This window comes from Mustelus asterias, chromosome 15, assembly GCF_964213995.1.
Source record: "Mustelus asterias chromosome 15, sMusAst1.hap1.1, whole genome shotgun sequence".
Taxonomy (NCBI): Eukaryota; Metazoa; Chordata; class Chondrichthyes; order Carcharhiniformes; family Triakidae; genus Mustelus; species Mustelus asterias.
Genome location: NC_135815.1, coordinates 23,376,736 through 23,393,828, shown reverse-complemented (window position 1 = coordinate 23,393,828; position 17,093 = coordinate 23,376,736). Strand labels below are relative to the sequence as shown.

General features: G+C 45.9%; 1 protein-coding gene across 1 annotated transcript in view; it reads left to right on the top strand.

Annotated features, from left to right (window-relative positions):
• Positions 1 to 17,093, top strand: part of LOC144504395 (calpain-2 catalytic subunit-like) — an 88,700-nt gene that overhangs the window by 38,256 nt on the left and 33,351 nt on the right. Inside the window, exons 4-7 of the mRNA XM_078229645.1 lie at positions 9,462 to 9,580; positions 10,944 to 11,077; positions 13,444 to 13,612; positions 16,705 to 16,788. Of these exons, the coding sequence (XP_078085771.1) occupies positions 11,013 to 11,077; positions 13,444 to 13,612; positions 16,705 to 16,788 (318 nt within the window). The 5' untranslated portion in view covers positions 9,462 to 9,580; positions 10,944 to 11,012. The remainder of the gene's footprint in view (positions 1 to 9,461; positions 9,581 to 10,943; positions 11,078 to 13,443; positions 13,613 to 16,704; positions 16,789 to 17,093) is intronic.

The window sequence follows — 17,093 nt, the reverse complement described above, 5'->3', positions numbered from 1 at the left end:
TTCCTGTCTTGGGTTTGATCTACATGATCCAAGCTGATAGGAACAGGCATTGCACCCCCTCCAGTGCTTGATCTCATTTGCATCTTAGCCAAAAGGCCTAGATGCCGTTTTAAAAAATTGCTTCAAATGAAGCCTCCATGTAACCTCATTGACTTCTTCTACCAAGTGCAGGACAACAAAACTACACTTGCTCTTAGCCAAAAGGCTGAGAAGTGATGGTCACCGTTGTTGTCGTTTCTTCATTGGTGAGAGAGAGTGAGAGATTCTTCCATTGTGAAGCACCTATTATACCTCGTTGGTTTTACTCCCTTTTTGGCCATTGCCCATCAGTTGATCAGGGCTTGATCACCCTGATCGATAGAGTCCAATTAGGTGCTGCCACACCAATCTCTGGGTGTGTACCCAACGGCAATGCATGTGGGTGCTGGAAGCACATAGGTCACATACCTCCCTTCCAAATAAGGGGTTAAGGTGCCCCTGTGTCTGGTAAACAAGATGTGGAGATGCCGGCATTGGACTGGGGTAAACACAGTAAGAAGTCTAACAACACCAGGTTAAAGTCCAACAGGTTTATTTGGTAGCAAAAGCCACTAGCTTTCGGAACAGGCTGTCCCTTCGTCAGGTGAGAGGGAGTTCTGATTACAAACAGAGCACAAAGACACCTGTGTGATGAAATGATGGCTCTATAGAAGGGTAAATATTATTTCAACAACTACCCCACAGGCTAACCCTTAAAGGGTTAGGATAAATTGAAGACCATTTCAGCTAAACATGCTCCAGACTCAAAACTACCAAAAAAAAAATCAGTGCCACAGGAGATCAACCCAGTCTTTCGTTTAAAAATAATGACCACACAGTAAGAAAAATGGTTTATCTGGCTACAAGCCATATACATATATCATTATGGTTTGAAGAGGGGCTTAAAGGTTAAGGTGTGATGACTCACCTCAGTCCCTTACTTTTCAGGCTAGTGTGAAGTTGATTCATTTATTTGTTCTTGGTGAAGAAGGGACAGCTTTATTTTGGTAGCACAGAAACAAGATCACAAATGTGGCCGGCGTGTCCAAACAAATTTCCAATATGCGGATTGATATGCAGGGAGAATTCTGTAAGCTTGTCGGGACAGGTAAACAGCAGTCTGATGATCTGCTTGCTGTAATTTAGGCAAGTAAGCTAATGCAGAAGTTGAGATTGTTTTTAGTAAGGAGGTTGTAAGTGGGAAGCCCTTAACACACCTGTACTCGTTCTAATGAATTAAAATAGTAAAAATTTTCAAGTCATTTGGAAAACTTTCTGTTGGGCTGAAGTCATAAATTGACATGGGAGGACCAAAGTCCAGAGCAGTGAAGGATAACCTAAGCTAGTGGACTGCATGGCGAGCAACCCACTCTATCCACCGTTGGGCTAATACTAAGTGGTGTGATGAGGCCTTACTTGTAGGCCTCAATTGGCATCAGGGCAGGAAGCCCTCCATGGGTCTTGCTGTCATGCACTTAATCAGGATGGAAATGGGAAGGATCCCCACCTGCCAATCTCCAGCCTGATTAAATGCCCCCCCACCCCACCCCCCCAACCACTAAACTCACTAGTGGGGAGGGCATTAAATTCCACCAAAGGAATGCACAGCTTGAAAAACAACTGAATGCTTTTTACATAATTTGGGAAAGAAGAACAAATGTTCCAGAAGGTGCATGGTCACATCACTCAGTAGTGGAAGTAAAGGAGACTGGTTGACCATCGGTAGACTGGGTAGGTGGCAGCAAGATGAGGGTGGAACAAGGATCAAGAGCTGGATCTATCTTAATAAGTATATCTGTTTAATTACCTATAATATGGTCAAAATCAGTAACACTAAAGGTGGGTTACTATGAGACACTAAAGAGTAAATGAGGAAACATTAGAAGTAGGAAGAAAAGGAATGTGGTGATTGTGAGGGACTCTCTAGTTGAGAGCAGAGAGATATTTGTTGGCATAATCCACAGTCCCGGGGCTATTCTAGCACCTAGAAAGCAGAATACTGGACAACTTGGAGTCATTATATGGCTGGAAGTAAAGTGCAGCACGGAAGGCTTTGTGTTCCTAGAGGATTTTGAACACTTCTGTAGCTAAGGGAGAGGCACCTGTCAACAAAGTAAATAGGGCAGTGGGGAAAGACTCAATTTAACTTGGGGATTGGGAAATTGAAGGGGTGTAGCAACATTAGTAATAGACACAAAAATAGCAGTAGAAAGTAGGGATGATCAAGAAACAAAATTTAAGGGACAGCAAAATTGCGAGACTCTGGTGGGAGTTGCCTCCGCACCAGTAATGATGAAATGACATGGTTGTATAAATGCAGACAATAGGGAAGGGTGCAGCATAAGCTGTGATTATAATGGGAGGTTTTAATTATATTAAACTGGATGAAGTAGAACCAGTTGAACAGTAAAGGCGATACATTTCTGAAACACATTTAGGAGTTTTGTAGGACAACATTGCCTAGAAACTACAGCACAGAAACAGGCCATGTGGTGTTTTAGTTCAGAGTAGGTAATCGTGCTAGAATTAATGATGAATAACAAGGTACAATTAATTAATAATCTGACAGTAAAATATATTGGGAGTAATGACCAAAGTATGTTTGAATTTGATATCAGGTTTGAGTTGGAGAAGGGAAAGCCACACAGGAATGTTTTAAATTTATGCAAGGTGTCTATTAATCTCTTTCTGAAGAGATTAGAAACAACTTGACCATAGTAAACAGAGTATTAATAAGTAAACTGGCCAATAACAGGGCAACATAGTGGCACAGTGGTTAGCACTGCTGCCTCACAGTGCCAGTGACCTGGGTTCGATTCCAGCCTTGTATGGAGTTTGAATGTTCTCCCCATGGGTTTCCTCCGGGTGCTCCGGTTTCCTCCCACCCAAAGATGTACAGGTTGGGTGGATTGGCCATGCTAAATTGCCCCTTAGTATCCCAAGATGCGTAGGGGGATTAGTGGGGTAAATGCATGGGGTTATAGGGATAGGTCAGGGGGTGTGGGTCTGGGTAAGATGCTATGTTGAGAGTTGGTGGTTTATTTGCTTCTAACGATATTGCAGTAAATTGATCTACAGCAGCCATTTTGGAAGTTGTTCTGTTCACGTGGCTGGAGAAACCAGCGCATCCAAGACATGACCACAATTCTTGAGAGTAGTGGTGCCCAGGTTGGTTTACGCATTGCCTGCAAGAATACCAAAACACGGGTGGCAACAAGGCCCTCCCATCGCCATCAGGCAACAGAACATTGTGGGTGCTAACCACTTCCCCTAATTAAGAAGCAGCATGTCCATGGAGGGTGATGAAGAGACTGATGTCCATATAAGAATGGGCAAAGCAGCATCGAGCTTCCAATGGCTTCACATGGTCTGGGCACCCAACACCATCAACACGACCGTGAAACTGTAACCCTGCATGTCCGTCATGGACCAACTGCAATCTATGGGAGCGATATGGAAGCAAGCAGCAAAGGTGTCAAGTAAGTTGGACATCTTTCACAAGTGTTATCTACATAAGACCCTGGGCATCACATGGAGAGACAACATTCCCAATGAAGATTAGCAATGGAGAGATGACTGGGACTAGCAGGGCATGTATTTCGCCTCCTGTGCATATGCCCTGCAGGGTGGCATGGAATGGGCACCAGCAGATGGAAAAAGAAGACCGGGCCAGCCAAAGTAGACCTGGTGAAGTGCGTTTGAGGAGAACCCTCAGGAATGGGACACCGTTTGGCCTGCAGTGAAATAAATTGTGATGGGCCAGGGCCAGTGGTGGAGTCTAATTGCCCATTGCCCCACACAAGATTGGAGGAACGAAGTCAAGTCTGTCCACATCAGTCTTTTTTTAGGATCCTCATTTTAATGCCGTTCACAGGGATCTCAAAGGCCACAGACAGCCGAAAAGCAGTTCTGCTTACCCAATAAGAACAATAAATAGGGTGAATGAATCTGATCTGAAAGAAGAAATGAAAGTTTGAGTTCTGGTGAAGAGTTTAGAATCAAAATGCGAACCTGCTTTCCTGCATAATGCATTTAACAGCTGCTCTTCTTTTTAACAATCAGCTGACACACTGCCTCACCTTATCTAAACACAAAAATAGACTGAAGTAAATTGATCTGGGCAGGTGTGTAGAATATCAATCATGAAGCGAATGACAAAGCAGGTTTGACCAGGTACAGACAAAAGAGAATGCGAGTAGCCTCTTTATAAAGGCAGATTACTTCATTTTATTTGTGAAGAGCCAATCCAAGTCTTGCCCACACAATGGGTTTTTCAATCCCCATTCCCAATTCCCATTCAGTAGTGGATGTGAAGGCTAGCCTCAGACTGAGCCAGACAGCCATCGAACCTCATTTTTCAGGGTCATTAGGAGTGCACCACTTTGTGAATGAGTTCCACTGATGACTTCAAAGCGTGGTGTCCTAGCCCTGGAACGCTGCCAGATACACGCTCTTGATGTTGGGAGTAATAATTAGATCTGCCCAGAATCCATTCGCCTCGCTTCCCCAATCAAAGTTTAAGGGACTTAGACCAGAAGACACAGGGAGAGAAAGAGGCTACTCTCATTCTCTTTTGTCTGTACCTGGTCAAACCTGCTTTGTCATTTGCTTCATGATTGATATTCTACACACCTGCCCAGATCAATTTACTTCAGCCTATTTTTGTGTTTAGATAAGGTGAGGCAGTGTGTCAGCTGATTGTTAAAAAGAAAAGCAGCTGTTAAATGCATTATCATAGAATCATAGAAACCCTACAGCACAGAAAGAGGCCATTTGGCCCATCGAGTCTGCACCGACCACAATCCCACCCAGGCCCTACCCCCATATCCCTACATATTTTACCCACTAATCCCTCTAAGCTACGCATCCCTGGACACTGAGGGGCAATTTTAGCATGGCCAATCAACCTAACCCGCACATCTTTGGACTGTGGGAGGAAACCGGAGCACCCGGAGGAAACCCACGCAGACACGAGGAGAATGTGCAAACTCCACACAGACAGCGACCCAAGCCGGGAATCGAACCCAGGTCCCTGGAGCTGTGAAGCAGCATTGCTAACCACTGTGCTACTGTGCCGCCCCTTTATGCAGGAAACCGTGCCGCCCCTTTATGCAGGAAACCCCATTATGCAGGAAAGCAGGTTCGCATTTTGATTCTAAACTCTTCACCAGAACTCAAACTTTCATTTCTTCTTTCAGATCAGATTCATTCACCCTATTTATTGTTCTTATTGGGTAAGCAGAACTGCTTTTCGGCTGTCTGTGGCCTTTGAGATCCCTGTGAACGGCCCATAGAGTCTGCTCTGCTAAAAAATCAATCGGGTAGCTATGGAGTTACAGTTCCATCCCTAAATATCATTCGTGAACGAGATGTGTTTTGTTTCTAAATGACAGTTGATGATAGCTTCATGGTCACCATGACTAAGACAAGCTTTCAATTCCAGATTTATTCACGGAATTTAAATTCCAGCAGCTGCCATGGTGGGATTTGAACCTCTATACCTAGAAAACTAGCCTGAGCTTCTCAACTACTAGTCCAATGACATTAATACTCTGCCACCATCTCACTTTATTTTGCAAACAGAGTAAATCATAAAATCCTACAGTGCAGAAGGAGGCCATTCTGCCCATCAAGTCTGCACTGACCACAATCCCACTCAGGCCCTATCCACATAACCCCATGCATTTACTCTAGCTAGTTCTCCTGACACTAAGGGACAATTTAGCATGGCCAATCCGCACATCTTTGGATTGTGGGAGGAAACCGGAGCACCTGGAGGAAACCCACACAGACACAGGGAAAATGTGCAAACTCCACACAGACAGTCACCCAAGCCAGGAATTGAACCCGGGTCCCTGGCGCTGTGAGGCAGCAGTGCTAACCACTGTGGCACCATGCCGCCCCATGTTTAAACAAGTGTCGTAAACTACAGGCTATGGATCGAAGACTGGAAGGTGGGATTAGGCTAGATAGCTGCTTGTCGGCTGGTGTGAACATGATGGGCCAAATGGCCTCCTTTGCTGCTGCACATTATTATGATAAAGTAATTGTATGATTGTACAGTCAGATTTACCTCCAATCCCTGATTCTGTCATCCATCCCTCCTGGAACTGGTTTTCTTTTCTCTACCTTTAATGATGAAGGGACTGATTATCTGTTTATATATTTTCAAATGCACGAAACAGGAATGATTTGAAGGTTCAGATTCTAATTAAAATGTGTGGCTCGGTAAACCTTCAGTGTGAAAGTATGTCTCGGTATTGACTTGGTGAGTTTTTATTGGTGTAGGTTTGGGCAGTGCTGAGCTTCCAAAATAAGGGGAGACTTCAGATATTCCCTGTCAATGGACAATCTTTGACTCTGTTCCCTTCTTGAAGGGTTTTCCAACTTGTGGAAAAGGGAAGCGGTTCAGTGTCGTTTGGCTCAGAAGGTTTTCTCTGAACAGGGTGTTAATTGACTTCAGTTCTGCGTTTACATTGGACGCTTGTTGTTGTGCTCAATGTGACACTGGGTTTCATTTATAAAAACAGCTGCCTCTATTCCTTCCCCCCCCCGCCACTCTATCATAGTTCATCCTCAAACTACAGTGAACTTCTCAAAATATACTTTTTTCATCCCGGTCACCTCCCCTAATGTTTCCATTCTGGTACCCATTTCTCCTCTACAAATCATGGGGGCAATTCTCCCAAAAGTGCTGAATTGGTAAGAAAAAAGGGCGCCACGGTAGCACAGTGGTTAGCATTGCTGCTTCACAGCTCCAGGGACCTGGGTTCGATTCCCGGCATGGGTCAATGTCTGTGTGGAGTTTGCACATTCTCCTCGTGTCTGCGTGGGTTTCCTCCGGGTGCTCCGGTTTCCTCCCACAGTCCAAAGATGTGCGGGTTAGGTTGATTGGCCATGCTAAAATTGCCCCTTAGAGTCCTGAGATGCGTAGGTTAGAGGGATTAGCGGGTAAATATGTAGGGATATGGGGGTAGGGCCTGGGTGGGATTGTGGTCGGTGCAGACTCGATGGGCCGAATGGCCTCCTTCTGCACTGTAGGGTTTCCATGATTTCCAAAACTGTTCTAGATCCCGACTGTTTGTTTTTTTTCAGCTTCACACTCACATCTCCGCACTCTGTGCAATGCAGAGGTCACAATCGGGAATCTCATTAAAAAGTCGCGGGGTGTGGCCCATTCACGCCGGAGTCTGACAGTTCTGGAACTCTGCGCATGTGCAGTGGCCCCTGATCTGTCAGTCTTCCCGTTTGCTGGCCAGCCTGGGACCCCCGCAGTGCTGCCCCTCCAGCAGACACCCCCACCCCACTCGGAGTGCCCAGATGTCCAGCCCACCATCTCTCTCTCTTCCCCCCCCCCCCCCCCCCCCCCCCAGCAGTGGTGATTTTCCCCCCACCCCCCACTCCCGGGAGGCAGGCCCCTCCCACCCAACTCACTCCAGTCGCTGCCCTCCCACCAGACTGATCCTGTCTTCAAAGTGGCAGCGGGACCCCCCCACAATCATTCCTAGGCCCTGCATACAATAGGTCCCGCCCCCTTGGCACTGCCTGATGGGCAGTGCTAAGGTGCCCCTTGGGCATGGACACTTTGCCCCTTGGGCAGTGCTAGGGAAACAGGCTGGCACTGCCAGGGTGCCCATGCCCAGGGGGCACCACCCGCCACTGCCCGACCCCCTAGAGGGCCCCGATTGCCCCCCCTTCATTCCGGCGGGGTCTCCCGCTAGTTCCCTGAACATGGGAAGCTGCTCTAAACCCCGCCGGAATGAGGTACTCCTGGCGAGGTGGGAGATTCAATCGGGACCTGAAAGTTCCCGATAATCACATGCAAAACATATTTTAAAAAGATTCAAATGACCTGCCTGTCTTCTCGCCGGTTTCCAGCGTGGTCTGGACTCCGACTGTTCTCCAGCTCTGGGAAATGCGCATGCGTTCCCAGCGCATGCGCACATCCAGGGAAAAGGCCAATGACACGATTCTCCTGACCGGACCTGCCAGAAAAGTTGTGGGTCGCGATGGGAGAATCGGGCCCCATATTTGAAATATTTTCTACATTAAAACCATTACATATGGTGGGAATTTTGCTGGCACGCCTGCTCCGATTCTGGGGGCGGGCGAGGCCCGGAGAACGTTGGTCTCGGGTGGGATCGTACGAACCTCGGGCGGATGTGTCGGTAAAATTCCACCCTATGTGTTTACAGCAACATCTGTCATTTGAGAACCTCTTAACCTGTTACGGAAAATGTGAATGGAAATTGGGCATGGGGTGGTTTCAGTGAATTAAAACACCAGGATCTTGGTTCTAAATACATCTGTCTCTTTATTTTCTTTTCACTTTGTCTGTTTGGTACCTACTTCATATGCGAATCTCCAAAGAATATTGAATAAAATTAATGGGGATTCCTAAATCCATCCGGTGCTACCCTCCCGATGAAAACATTCCCATAGCAGGATTTTTCCATTCATGTTACCTCGCCCTGGCATTTAGTTGGTCTGTGCTGATTCATTGGAAAAGGAAAGAACACAGTCAAAGGACTCGACACTGGCCGGGTGGGTAAGTTGTGTCTTTCCTTGGGGAAGTCTTGCACAAAGCTAACTTAAGAAAGAGATTGTAGCCTGATTTCCAAACTGTGCTCCCTGAGCAAATAGATTCATAATGAGAGCACAAGATTGCAGAATAAGCTTTGAATTCATTATTTTGAAATGCAATTGTTGCTCTGCTTACATAAGCAAATGAAGGAATGGTCAGCAGACCACTTTGTCATGGTGCAGATTTGATCAAGGGCTGCCATGCTGCTGCACACATCTCCCTTCAGGCAAATCGTCTTTGTGTGCTCAGAGGATATATTACTTGCTGTTTAAATAGAAAATAGTAACACCCTCACAACCAGCGAAATAGATCATTACTTTTGAGCTTGCAGATTTTATTTATTTATTAGTGTCACAAGTAGGCTTACATTAATACTGCAATGAAGTTACTGTGAAAATTCCCTAGCTGCCACAATCCGGTGTCTGTTTGGGTACACTGAGGGAGAATTTAACACGGCCAATGCACCTAACCAGCATGTCTTTTGGATTGTGGGAGGAAACCAGAGCCACCGGAGGAAACCGACGCAGACATGGGGAGAACATGCAAACTGCACACAAACAGATGTGAGGCAGTTGAATGTTACAACCTTCCACTCAACTGATTCGGAATAGACAGATCTCTAAAAGCAGGCAAAGTATTTTCCTTCCGTGTTTGGTACTATAATGGGGAAGAACCCGACAATATTTTTATTGTCTCTTCCCTCCACCTAGGTGATTATCATCGCATCAACTTCTTCCAACTTTTTCTACACAAAAATCTGAAAATTCCAGAGCACTGAAGTGAATGAACCCATCACCATGGATGGTTGGGAACATAAAAGTAAAATGACTCTGTGGTTACCTCCTGCTTTTCTTTACAGGTGACTGCTGGCTCTTGGCTGCCATTGCATCTCTGACCCTGAATAATGATGTCCTGTCCAGGGTTGTCCCCAGCGGACAAGACTTTGACTCTAATTATGCAGGAATCTTCCATTTCCAGGTAAGTTACCCGTTACCTTTAGAATTTGCGGTGAGGTGGAGACCACTGAGCGATGATAGACTCCAATTATGCTTCTTAAACAAAGGAGTTAAAGCAGCCTTGCCAGGAGCTGGATTTAGAATTAGAATTTTGGGTGCACAAAATGGGGAATGTGGACATGTTAAAGAGAGTGTGGGCTGGAGGTAAGAGGTGAGGGAGGGCTAAGAGGGGAGGCTGAATCAGGAGGAGCAAATAGGCAGCACGGTAGCACAAGTGGTTAGCACTGCTGCCTCACAGTGCCAAGGACCCGGGTTCGATTCCGGGCTCGGGTCACTGCCTGTGTGGAGTTTGCACCTTCTCTCCGTGTCTGCGTGGGTTTCCTCCGGTTTCCTCCCACTCTCCAAAGATGTGCGGGTTAGGTTAATTGGCTATGCTAAATTGCCCCTTAGTGTTATGGGGATTAGCAGGGTAAATGCATGAGGTTATGAGGATAGGGCCTGCCTGGGATTTGTTGACGGTGCAGGCTTGATAGGCCAAATGGCTTCCTTCTGCACTGTAGGGATTCTATGAAAGACTGAGAGACCAACTTGACAGGAAGGAAACCTGTCCTCTGGGGATGTCTTTGGGTGAGCCAGTGATGTAGAACACAGAAGCAGGGAGATGTTGGCCAGGCTAGGACTTTATTCCTTGGAATGTAGGAGAATGATGTGTGACCTTTATTGAGGTGTATAAAATCATGAGGGACATGGATCGGATGAACGTACATAGTCTTTTTCCCAAAGAAGGGGAATCGAAAGCTAGAGGGCACAGGTTTAAGATGAGAGGGGAGAGATTTAAAAGGGACCTGAGGGGCAACTTCTTCACGCAGAGGGTGGTGCGTATATGGAATGAGCTGCCAGAGAAAGTGGTTGAGGCAGGGACAATAGCAACATTTAAAAAGCATTTGGATAAGTATCTGGATGGGAAAGGATTGGAGGGATATGGGCCAAATGTGGGCAATTGTGACTAGCCGGGAGGGCAGCATGGACTGGTTGGGCCGAAGGGTCTGTTTCTGTGCTGTATTGCTCTATGACTCTGAGATGAGCAGTAGTCCTAACATCTGTGCACCCATTTCCATATCCTTTTATTTCCCCTTATATGTATGCCTTTAATACTGTTTTTATCAATGGTGCCCCTTTTTAATGCTTTTAATTATTCCGCAACCTCTTCCGTTCTACGAAAAACGGCTCTAATTAGAACACTATCAATGTAGAGGATTACTGAATTGCAAAGATTCTAACCTGAGATTTGCTAATGCCACTGCCTGAATTCAATTATAATCCAGGTTGTTGGACCACTTTGGGCGTCTGTTCCAATGTAGTAATCTCCTGATGTTCTTGTTCAGTTCTGGCAGTATGGAGAATGGGTGGATGTGGTGATTGATGACAGGTTGCCCACGAAGGATGATCAGCTGATGTTTGTACACTCAGCATCTGGGAATGAGTTCTGGAGTGCTCTGCTGGAGAAAGCCTATTCCAAGTAAGTCGGTCAGGGCCTTTGTCCAGTTCTTTGTGGCCATTTTCTAGTTCTTTATAAATTAGTCGGTTTCAGTCTTAACAAATCCACAAAGCAAAAAAAAAACATGTGTTCAATGCCTGTGTAACTCTCCTTGCCTGGGAAGTGAGTAGATATATCTAGTGGCGTGCCAGTAAGCCAACGCCAAGGGTTGGATTTTATCGTACACCTGCAGGCAGGAAAGCTTGTGAACCCATTAAAATAGGGCACTGTGCCATTGCTGCCCCTGCCTGCCCAGCCATGATTTTTACGAGTGGTGGCGGCGGGTAGGCGTTGGGTGGGTTGCATGCCCATAGCCCAATTAATGCTCTTAAGTGGGTCTGCAGTGGTACAGAGGTGGAAAAGAAATGTTTTCATTATGATCAGAAACAAGAGGCAACTGAATTTGGGTCTGAGTATGCCACAGTTAGTCAACTCTGAACTTGATCTGAGTTGATAGCTGGGGAGGTTAGTGCCTTTTGGATAAGAACATGGGGACTAGGAACAGGAGTAGGCCATCTGGCCCCTCGAGCCTGCTCCGCCATTTAATAAGATCATGGCTGATCTTTTCATGGACTCAGCTCCACTTACCCGCCCGCTCACCATAATCCTTAATTCCTTTACCGTTCAAAAATTTATCTGTCCTTGCCTTAAAAACATTCAATGAGGTAGCCTCAACTGCTTCAGTGGGCAGGGAATTCCAGACTCCCAATCCTTTGGGTGAAGAAGTTCCTCCTCAACTCAGTCCTAAATCTGCTCCCCCTTATTTTAAGGCCATGCCCCCTAGTTCCAGTGGAAACAACCCCCCTGCCTCTATCTTATCTTATGCTGGTGAGAGTTACAGAAGATGTTTTTCATTTTTTTGACATGAAGTTGAAGGAAATTTCTGCTTTATATGAATCCTAATTGTCAGTTGGAAAGTCTGGAATCAGCCACGGGTTCAGTGAGCTTGGGCGTCGCAGGCATATATGGACCAGGAGGGTCATAGATTCTGTCCCTGGTTTGTGCTACATTAGCTCATCACAGGAACAATACTGGTCAGGTTGTTAAAATTGATATTTCTGACAGGGAGAGGAAAAATCTTCTCAAGATTCCCGCGACTCATTGCTGCCTGATGACCCCTTGGTTAGGATGAGATTGAGGTCGTCATGATTAAACAGATCCTCGAATCTGGGGGTTGGCAGTCACCATGTTTACCCAGGGTAACATTGACCTGCCCACTGTATAGCCATTGGGAAATGAATCATAGAAAACAATCATAGAATCCCTACAGTGCAGAAGGAGGCCATTCGGCCCATCGAGTCTGCACCAACGCCAATCCCCCTGACACTAAGGGTCGATTTAGCATGGCCAATCCACCTAACCTGCACATCTTTGGACTGTGGGAGGAAACCGGAGCACCCAGAGGAAACCCACGCAGACACTGGGAGAATGTGCAAACTCCACACACAGTGACCCGAGGCTGGAATTGAACCCAGGTCTCTGGCGCTGTGAGGCAGCAGTGTTAACCACTGTGCCACCATGTCGCCCTGAACATTTTGGATTTTAAGCTACTCAGTGGGGCAGTTGGTAAGGATACTGGGGGAATGGGGGTGCTTTTATTTCCCCCCCCCACACATACTTGTCTGGTCTTAATGGCATCACTGGGATCCAACTGCAGCTTTAATTTGATAACTTGAGCAAGAAAGCACCGTGGTATTCCCACTAGGTGAAGATAATCGAGAGAGGAAGAGGGAACTGATTAAGCCCAAACAGATAGAGTTTTAACTTTATTTTTAAATTTCCTTGTGGGGGAAGCAGGAGAAGTAGCTCCTTTGGATCCCATGTGGAAATCTTGGGTTTCCCCTCCTCTGGATTCTCCTTCAGCCTATTCAATAGCTACCTACATTAATACCACACATTGTATCAATGGGTAACTTTGGGAGGCATGGTGGCGCAGTGGTTAGCACTGCTGCCTCACAGCGCCAGGAACTGGGGTTCAATTCCAGCCTTGGGTCACTGTGTAGAGTTTGCACGTTCTCCTCATATCTGTGCGCGTTTCCTCCGGGTGCTCCAGTTTCCTCACACAGTCCAAAAGGTGTGCTGGTTAGTTGCATTGGCCATGCTAAATTCTCCCTCAGGCGCCGGAGTGTGGCGACTCGGGGATTTTCACAGTAACGTCATTGCAGTGTTAATGTAAGCCTACTTGTGACACTAATAAATAAACTTTAACCTTAAAAAAAATAACATTGGGCCGTGTGATTTGCCTGCTAAGCTCCGCTTTCTTCAGTGGGAAACTGGTTTCAGATACAGGCCTGAAACATGCTGTACAGTTCTCCAGTTTGACTAATTGTAATGTACCTATTTCCCAGATTAAACGGATCATATGAAGCATTGTCTGGAGGATCCACCACCGAAGGGTTTGAAGATTTTACAGGAGGAATTTCGGAGTGGTACGAATTGGATAAAGCACCAAGCAACCTCTTTAAGGTCATCCGCAAGGCATTAAAATGTGGGTCACTGCTCGGCTGCTCCATCAATGTGAGTCTCTACCTAATCCAAAATATCATCAGAACATATCATTTCTGTGCATGAAGAATACTGGAAGAGCAACGGTGATAGGAGATTTGATAGGGGGAACGGACAGGCATTTTATGTGAATGCGGACATGAATCCAAGATGGCATGTTGCCTCTCTGGTGTCAGGCTCTGGGTATTCACTGGCTGGAGAGCATCCTGAGATTGAGGGGATGGGGGTGGGGGGAGTGAACAGTCAGCTGCTGTGATTCCCATTGGTGCCAACAGCATAGATAAAAAGAGGGATGTGTTCCTGCATGATGCACCATCAATCAAGCAAAGACTAGTTTGTATGCAAGAACAAATAGGCTTTTATTAGCAAAAGACTTGGAGCACACCCATGCCGATGAACTGGTCCAGACTGAGGCAGGGGGTGGGGAGCAGTCACCTTTATACCTGGACTGGGGGGGGAGGAGTCCCGGGCAGGGACGTGTCCAGGCATGTCACACACACGAGCAATAAGCTAACAATGGTTTAACCACACTGCAGTCAGAATGTAGCGCGCTAGGTAGGAAATTAGCAAGCAGGACTTCAAAAGCAGTAGGGCAAGATTCTCCGAGCTCCCAGCCACATGTTTCCCGCCGGCGGGAGTTGGCACGTTGTTTGCTAGCGGCGGAATTCTCCAGTCATAGAATCGTAGAAACCCAACTGTGCAGAAAGAGGCCATTTGGCCCATCGAGTCTGCACCGACCACAATCCCACCCAGGCCCCAACCCCATATCCCTACATATTTACCCGCTAATCCCTCTAACCTACGTATCTCAGGACTCTAAGGGGCAATTTTTAGCATGGCCAATCAACCTAACCCGCACATCTTTGGACTGGGGTGGATAGTCCCGCTGCTGTCAGCGGGAATTCCCATTGACATCACCCCACACTGGCGGTAAACCCAAGGGCAAGGTGCACGGATGGTGGAAGTGGAGAATCCCATTGTGTGAACGGCCGGAGAATTCCGGCCTCAGTCTCTGGTTTACTTCTAGAAACAGCTCTCCGAAAGCTCATGATACCAAATAAACCTGTTGGACTTTAACCTGGTGTTGGGAGACTTCTTACTGTGCCCACCCCAGTCCAACAGCTGCATCTCCACATCATTACTTCGAGAAGAACACTTGTGTGAGGGTAGAACAGATGAATACGTACATGGCTGGAAAGATGGTGTAGGAGGGAGGGTCTTAGATTCCTGTGACATTGGGATCAGTTCTGGGGGTGTACAGAGCTGTCAGTTTGCATCAAAGCCGGGGCCAATTTCCTTGCATGGCAATTTGCCAGCACTGTTCAGGAGAGTTAAAAACTAACTTGGGCAGAGAAGTGAGAATCTAGGAGGTAATACATGAGGGGGAATACCAAGATGCAAAGAATATTGGAAGAGACGGATAGTACTGGAGGAGTAAATAGTAAGGCATTATGTGGATTCAGTGTAAAAGGGAAGGTAATGTGGGGAGATGGTGGTATTGTGTTGTCACGGGACACGGGTTGAACTGGGATGAAATCAGGGCATTGACAATAAGAGTGAAACAGCTGCATATGTGAAGTTGCGCAAAAGTTATAGTCACCACTTTAGAATTCTGGCAGCGAAACCTGTGATTATCAGAAAATCTGTGTGGCAAAGTGGAAATTGTGTCACTTGCTTGAGAACAAATGGTGGTTTCCATTAACGGTGTTGAGATGTAAGCAACATACAAGTTATAATAAAACTTGTGCTTTGATGGTTTGTACTCTTGAATTAGTTAGTATTCTAAAATTTCCTGAATGTTTGGCCGTGGAACATGGAATAATATATAGCGGGCAAACTCACACCATCCAAATTTCTGCTGATTATGTTAAATGGACAGCTTGTGTGGCGAGTTCTGAAGCGTGCATGCAGTCCTCCCTCAACAGTTTGTCTCTACATGTCACGCCCAAGAATTCCTTTACATCTAAAGACAGTGAGAAAGTCTGACTCACTCTGCATTCAATTGTCTGGCCTGAAATCTTTCCTTTCTCAATCATCCACTCCCTCAACCATTGATTGTTCTCGCTGGCTGTCTCCATAGGAGGACTTCCCACTTTCCCCCTGTGTAAGTTGATGCATTCATTTTCTTTAATGGACATGAATGAACAACCTTCACACTGCGACAGTGAAGTTCTTCCACTTTAGTTGATGATCTGATGTATTGTAGGCACAATAGGAATCATAGGGTAGGCTTCATTGCCTATTAGGGCAAATCAGGTGCCCTTTAGTTCCTTTCCATTCATTGAAAGCCAGGTGGATGCTATAAAATGTGTTCGCTAATGTCCTTTAGGGAAGGAAATCTGCCTCCTTGCCTGGTCTGGCCTACATGTGACTCCAGAGCCACAACAATACGGTTGACTCTCAGCTGCCCTGTGAAATGGCCTAGCAAGCCACACAGTTCAATGGCAACTAGGGATGGGCAATAAATGCTGGCCAGCCAGCGATGCCCATGTACCACAAATGAATTTTTTAAAATTGTGCAATCTATCCTGTGGCAAAACATGTAAATCTAGCCTGGTGAGTGGATAATTTGGGTTATAAATGAATGATTTGAGAACGACATACGTATTTAGGCCACTGCAGTTATTATTCAGCTAAGACAAATTAGGAATTTTAGTTTCTGTTTAGCAATTGCGTCTTTTGAATTGTCGGTACCTGTGCAAGTCTCCAAATATACTGAAAAACGTGCTGCTTAATCCCTGCTGCTTCTCTTTTTTATTGCACCTTTTCCTATCTAATTATTTTCTAGGATCCCCAAGACTGGAATTCCTTGCCTTCTTCCCTTCGTCCTATAATCTACAAGCCTTTGAAGCTCTGCTTTAGCGTCAGATAATAACTACTTTATGATTTACCTCTTCTTCTCCTACACTTGGTAAAGTAATATACGGATCTTGGCTGTTTACGGATTCTCAAATGCAAACTCCTTGTACCCAATAAAATTTCATGCTGCAATTCTTTTTAAAAAGTAAAATAGCATAACAACTTATGCATTGAGGTGACTAATAAAACATTTATATCAATGGCCTGTGTGATAATGTGACGGCTGATGCTTTTTTATGTGGTAGATCACCAGTTCAGCAGAGACAGAGGCAATCACTTCACAGAAGTTGGTCAAAGGTCACGCTTACTCTGTTACTGGAGCAGAAATGGTAAGTATATTGTTTTTAATAATCCTTCCCTTTTTAACATTTCTCTGGGACATGTCATGTTCTCCAAGAGAGTGAAGCTTTGTTTCTTTGTGATGTCTTCCAAAATAATATTCCATGGACGCCACAACTTTCTTCTCGAGGATTGTGAACCATACTGACAGAAACAGTTGTATTGAGCCTTTCGTGCCTCATCCATTGCCTCAGTCATTCACTTCTGCACTTTTAAGGTGCAATTATTTGGTCCTCCGTTTGCCACATTCACCAGTCGTTGCTGTCAGTCTGTACAAATACTCCCTCACCTCTGC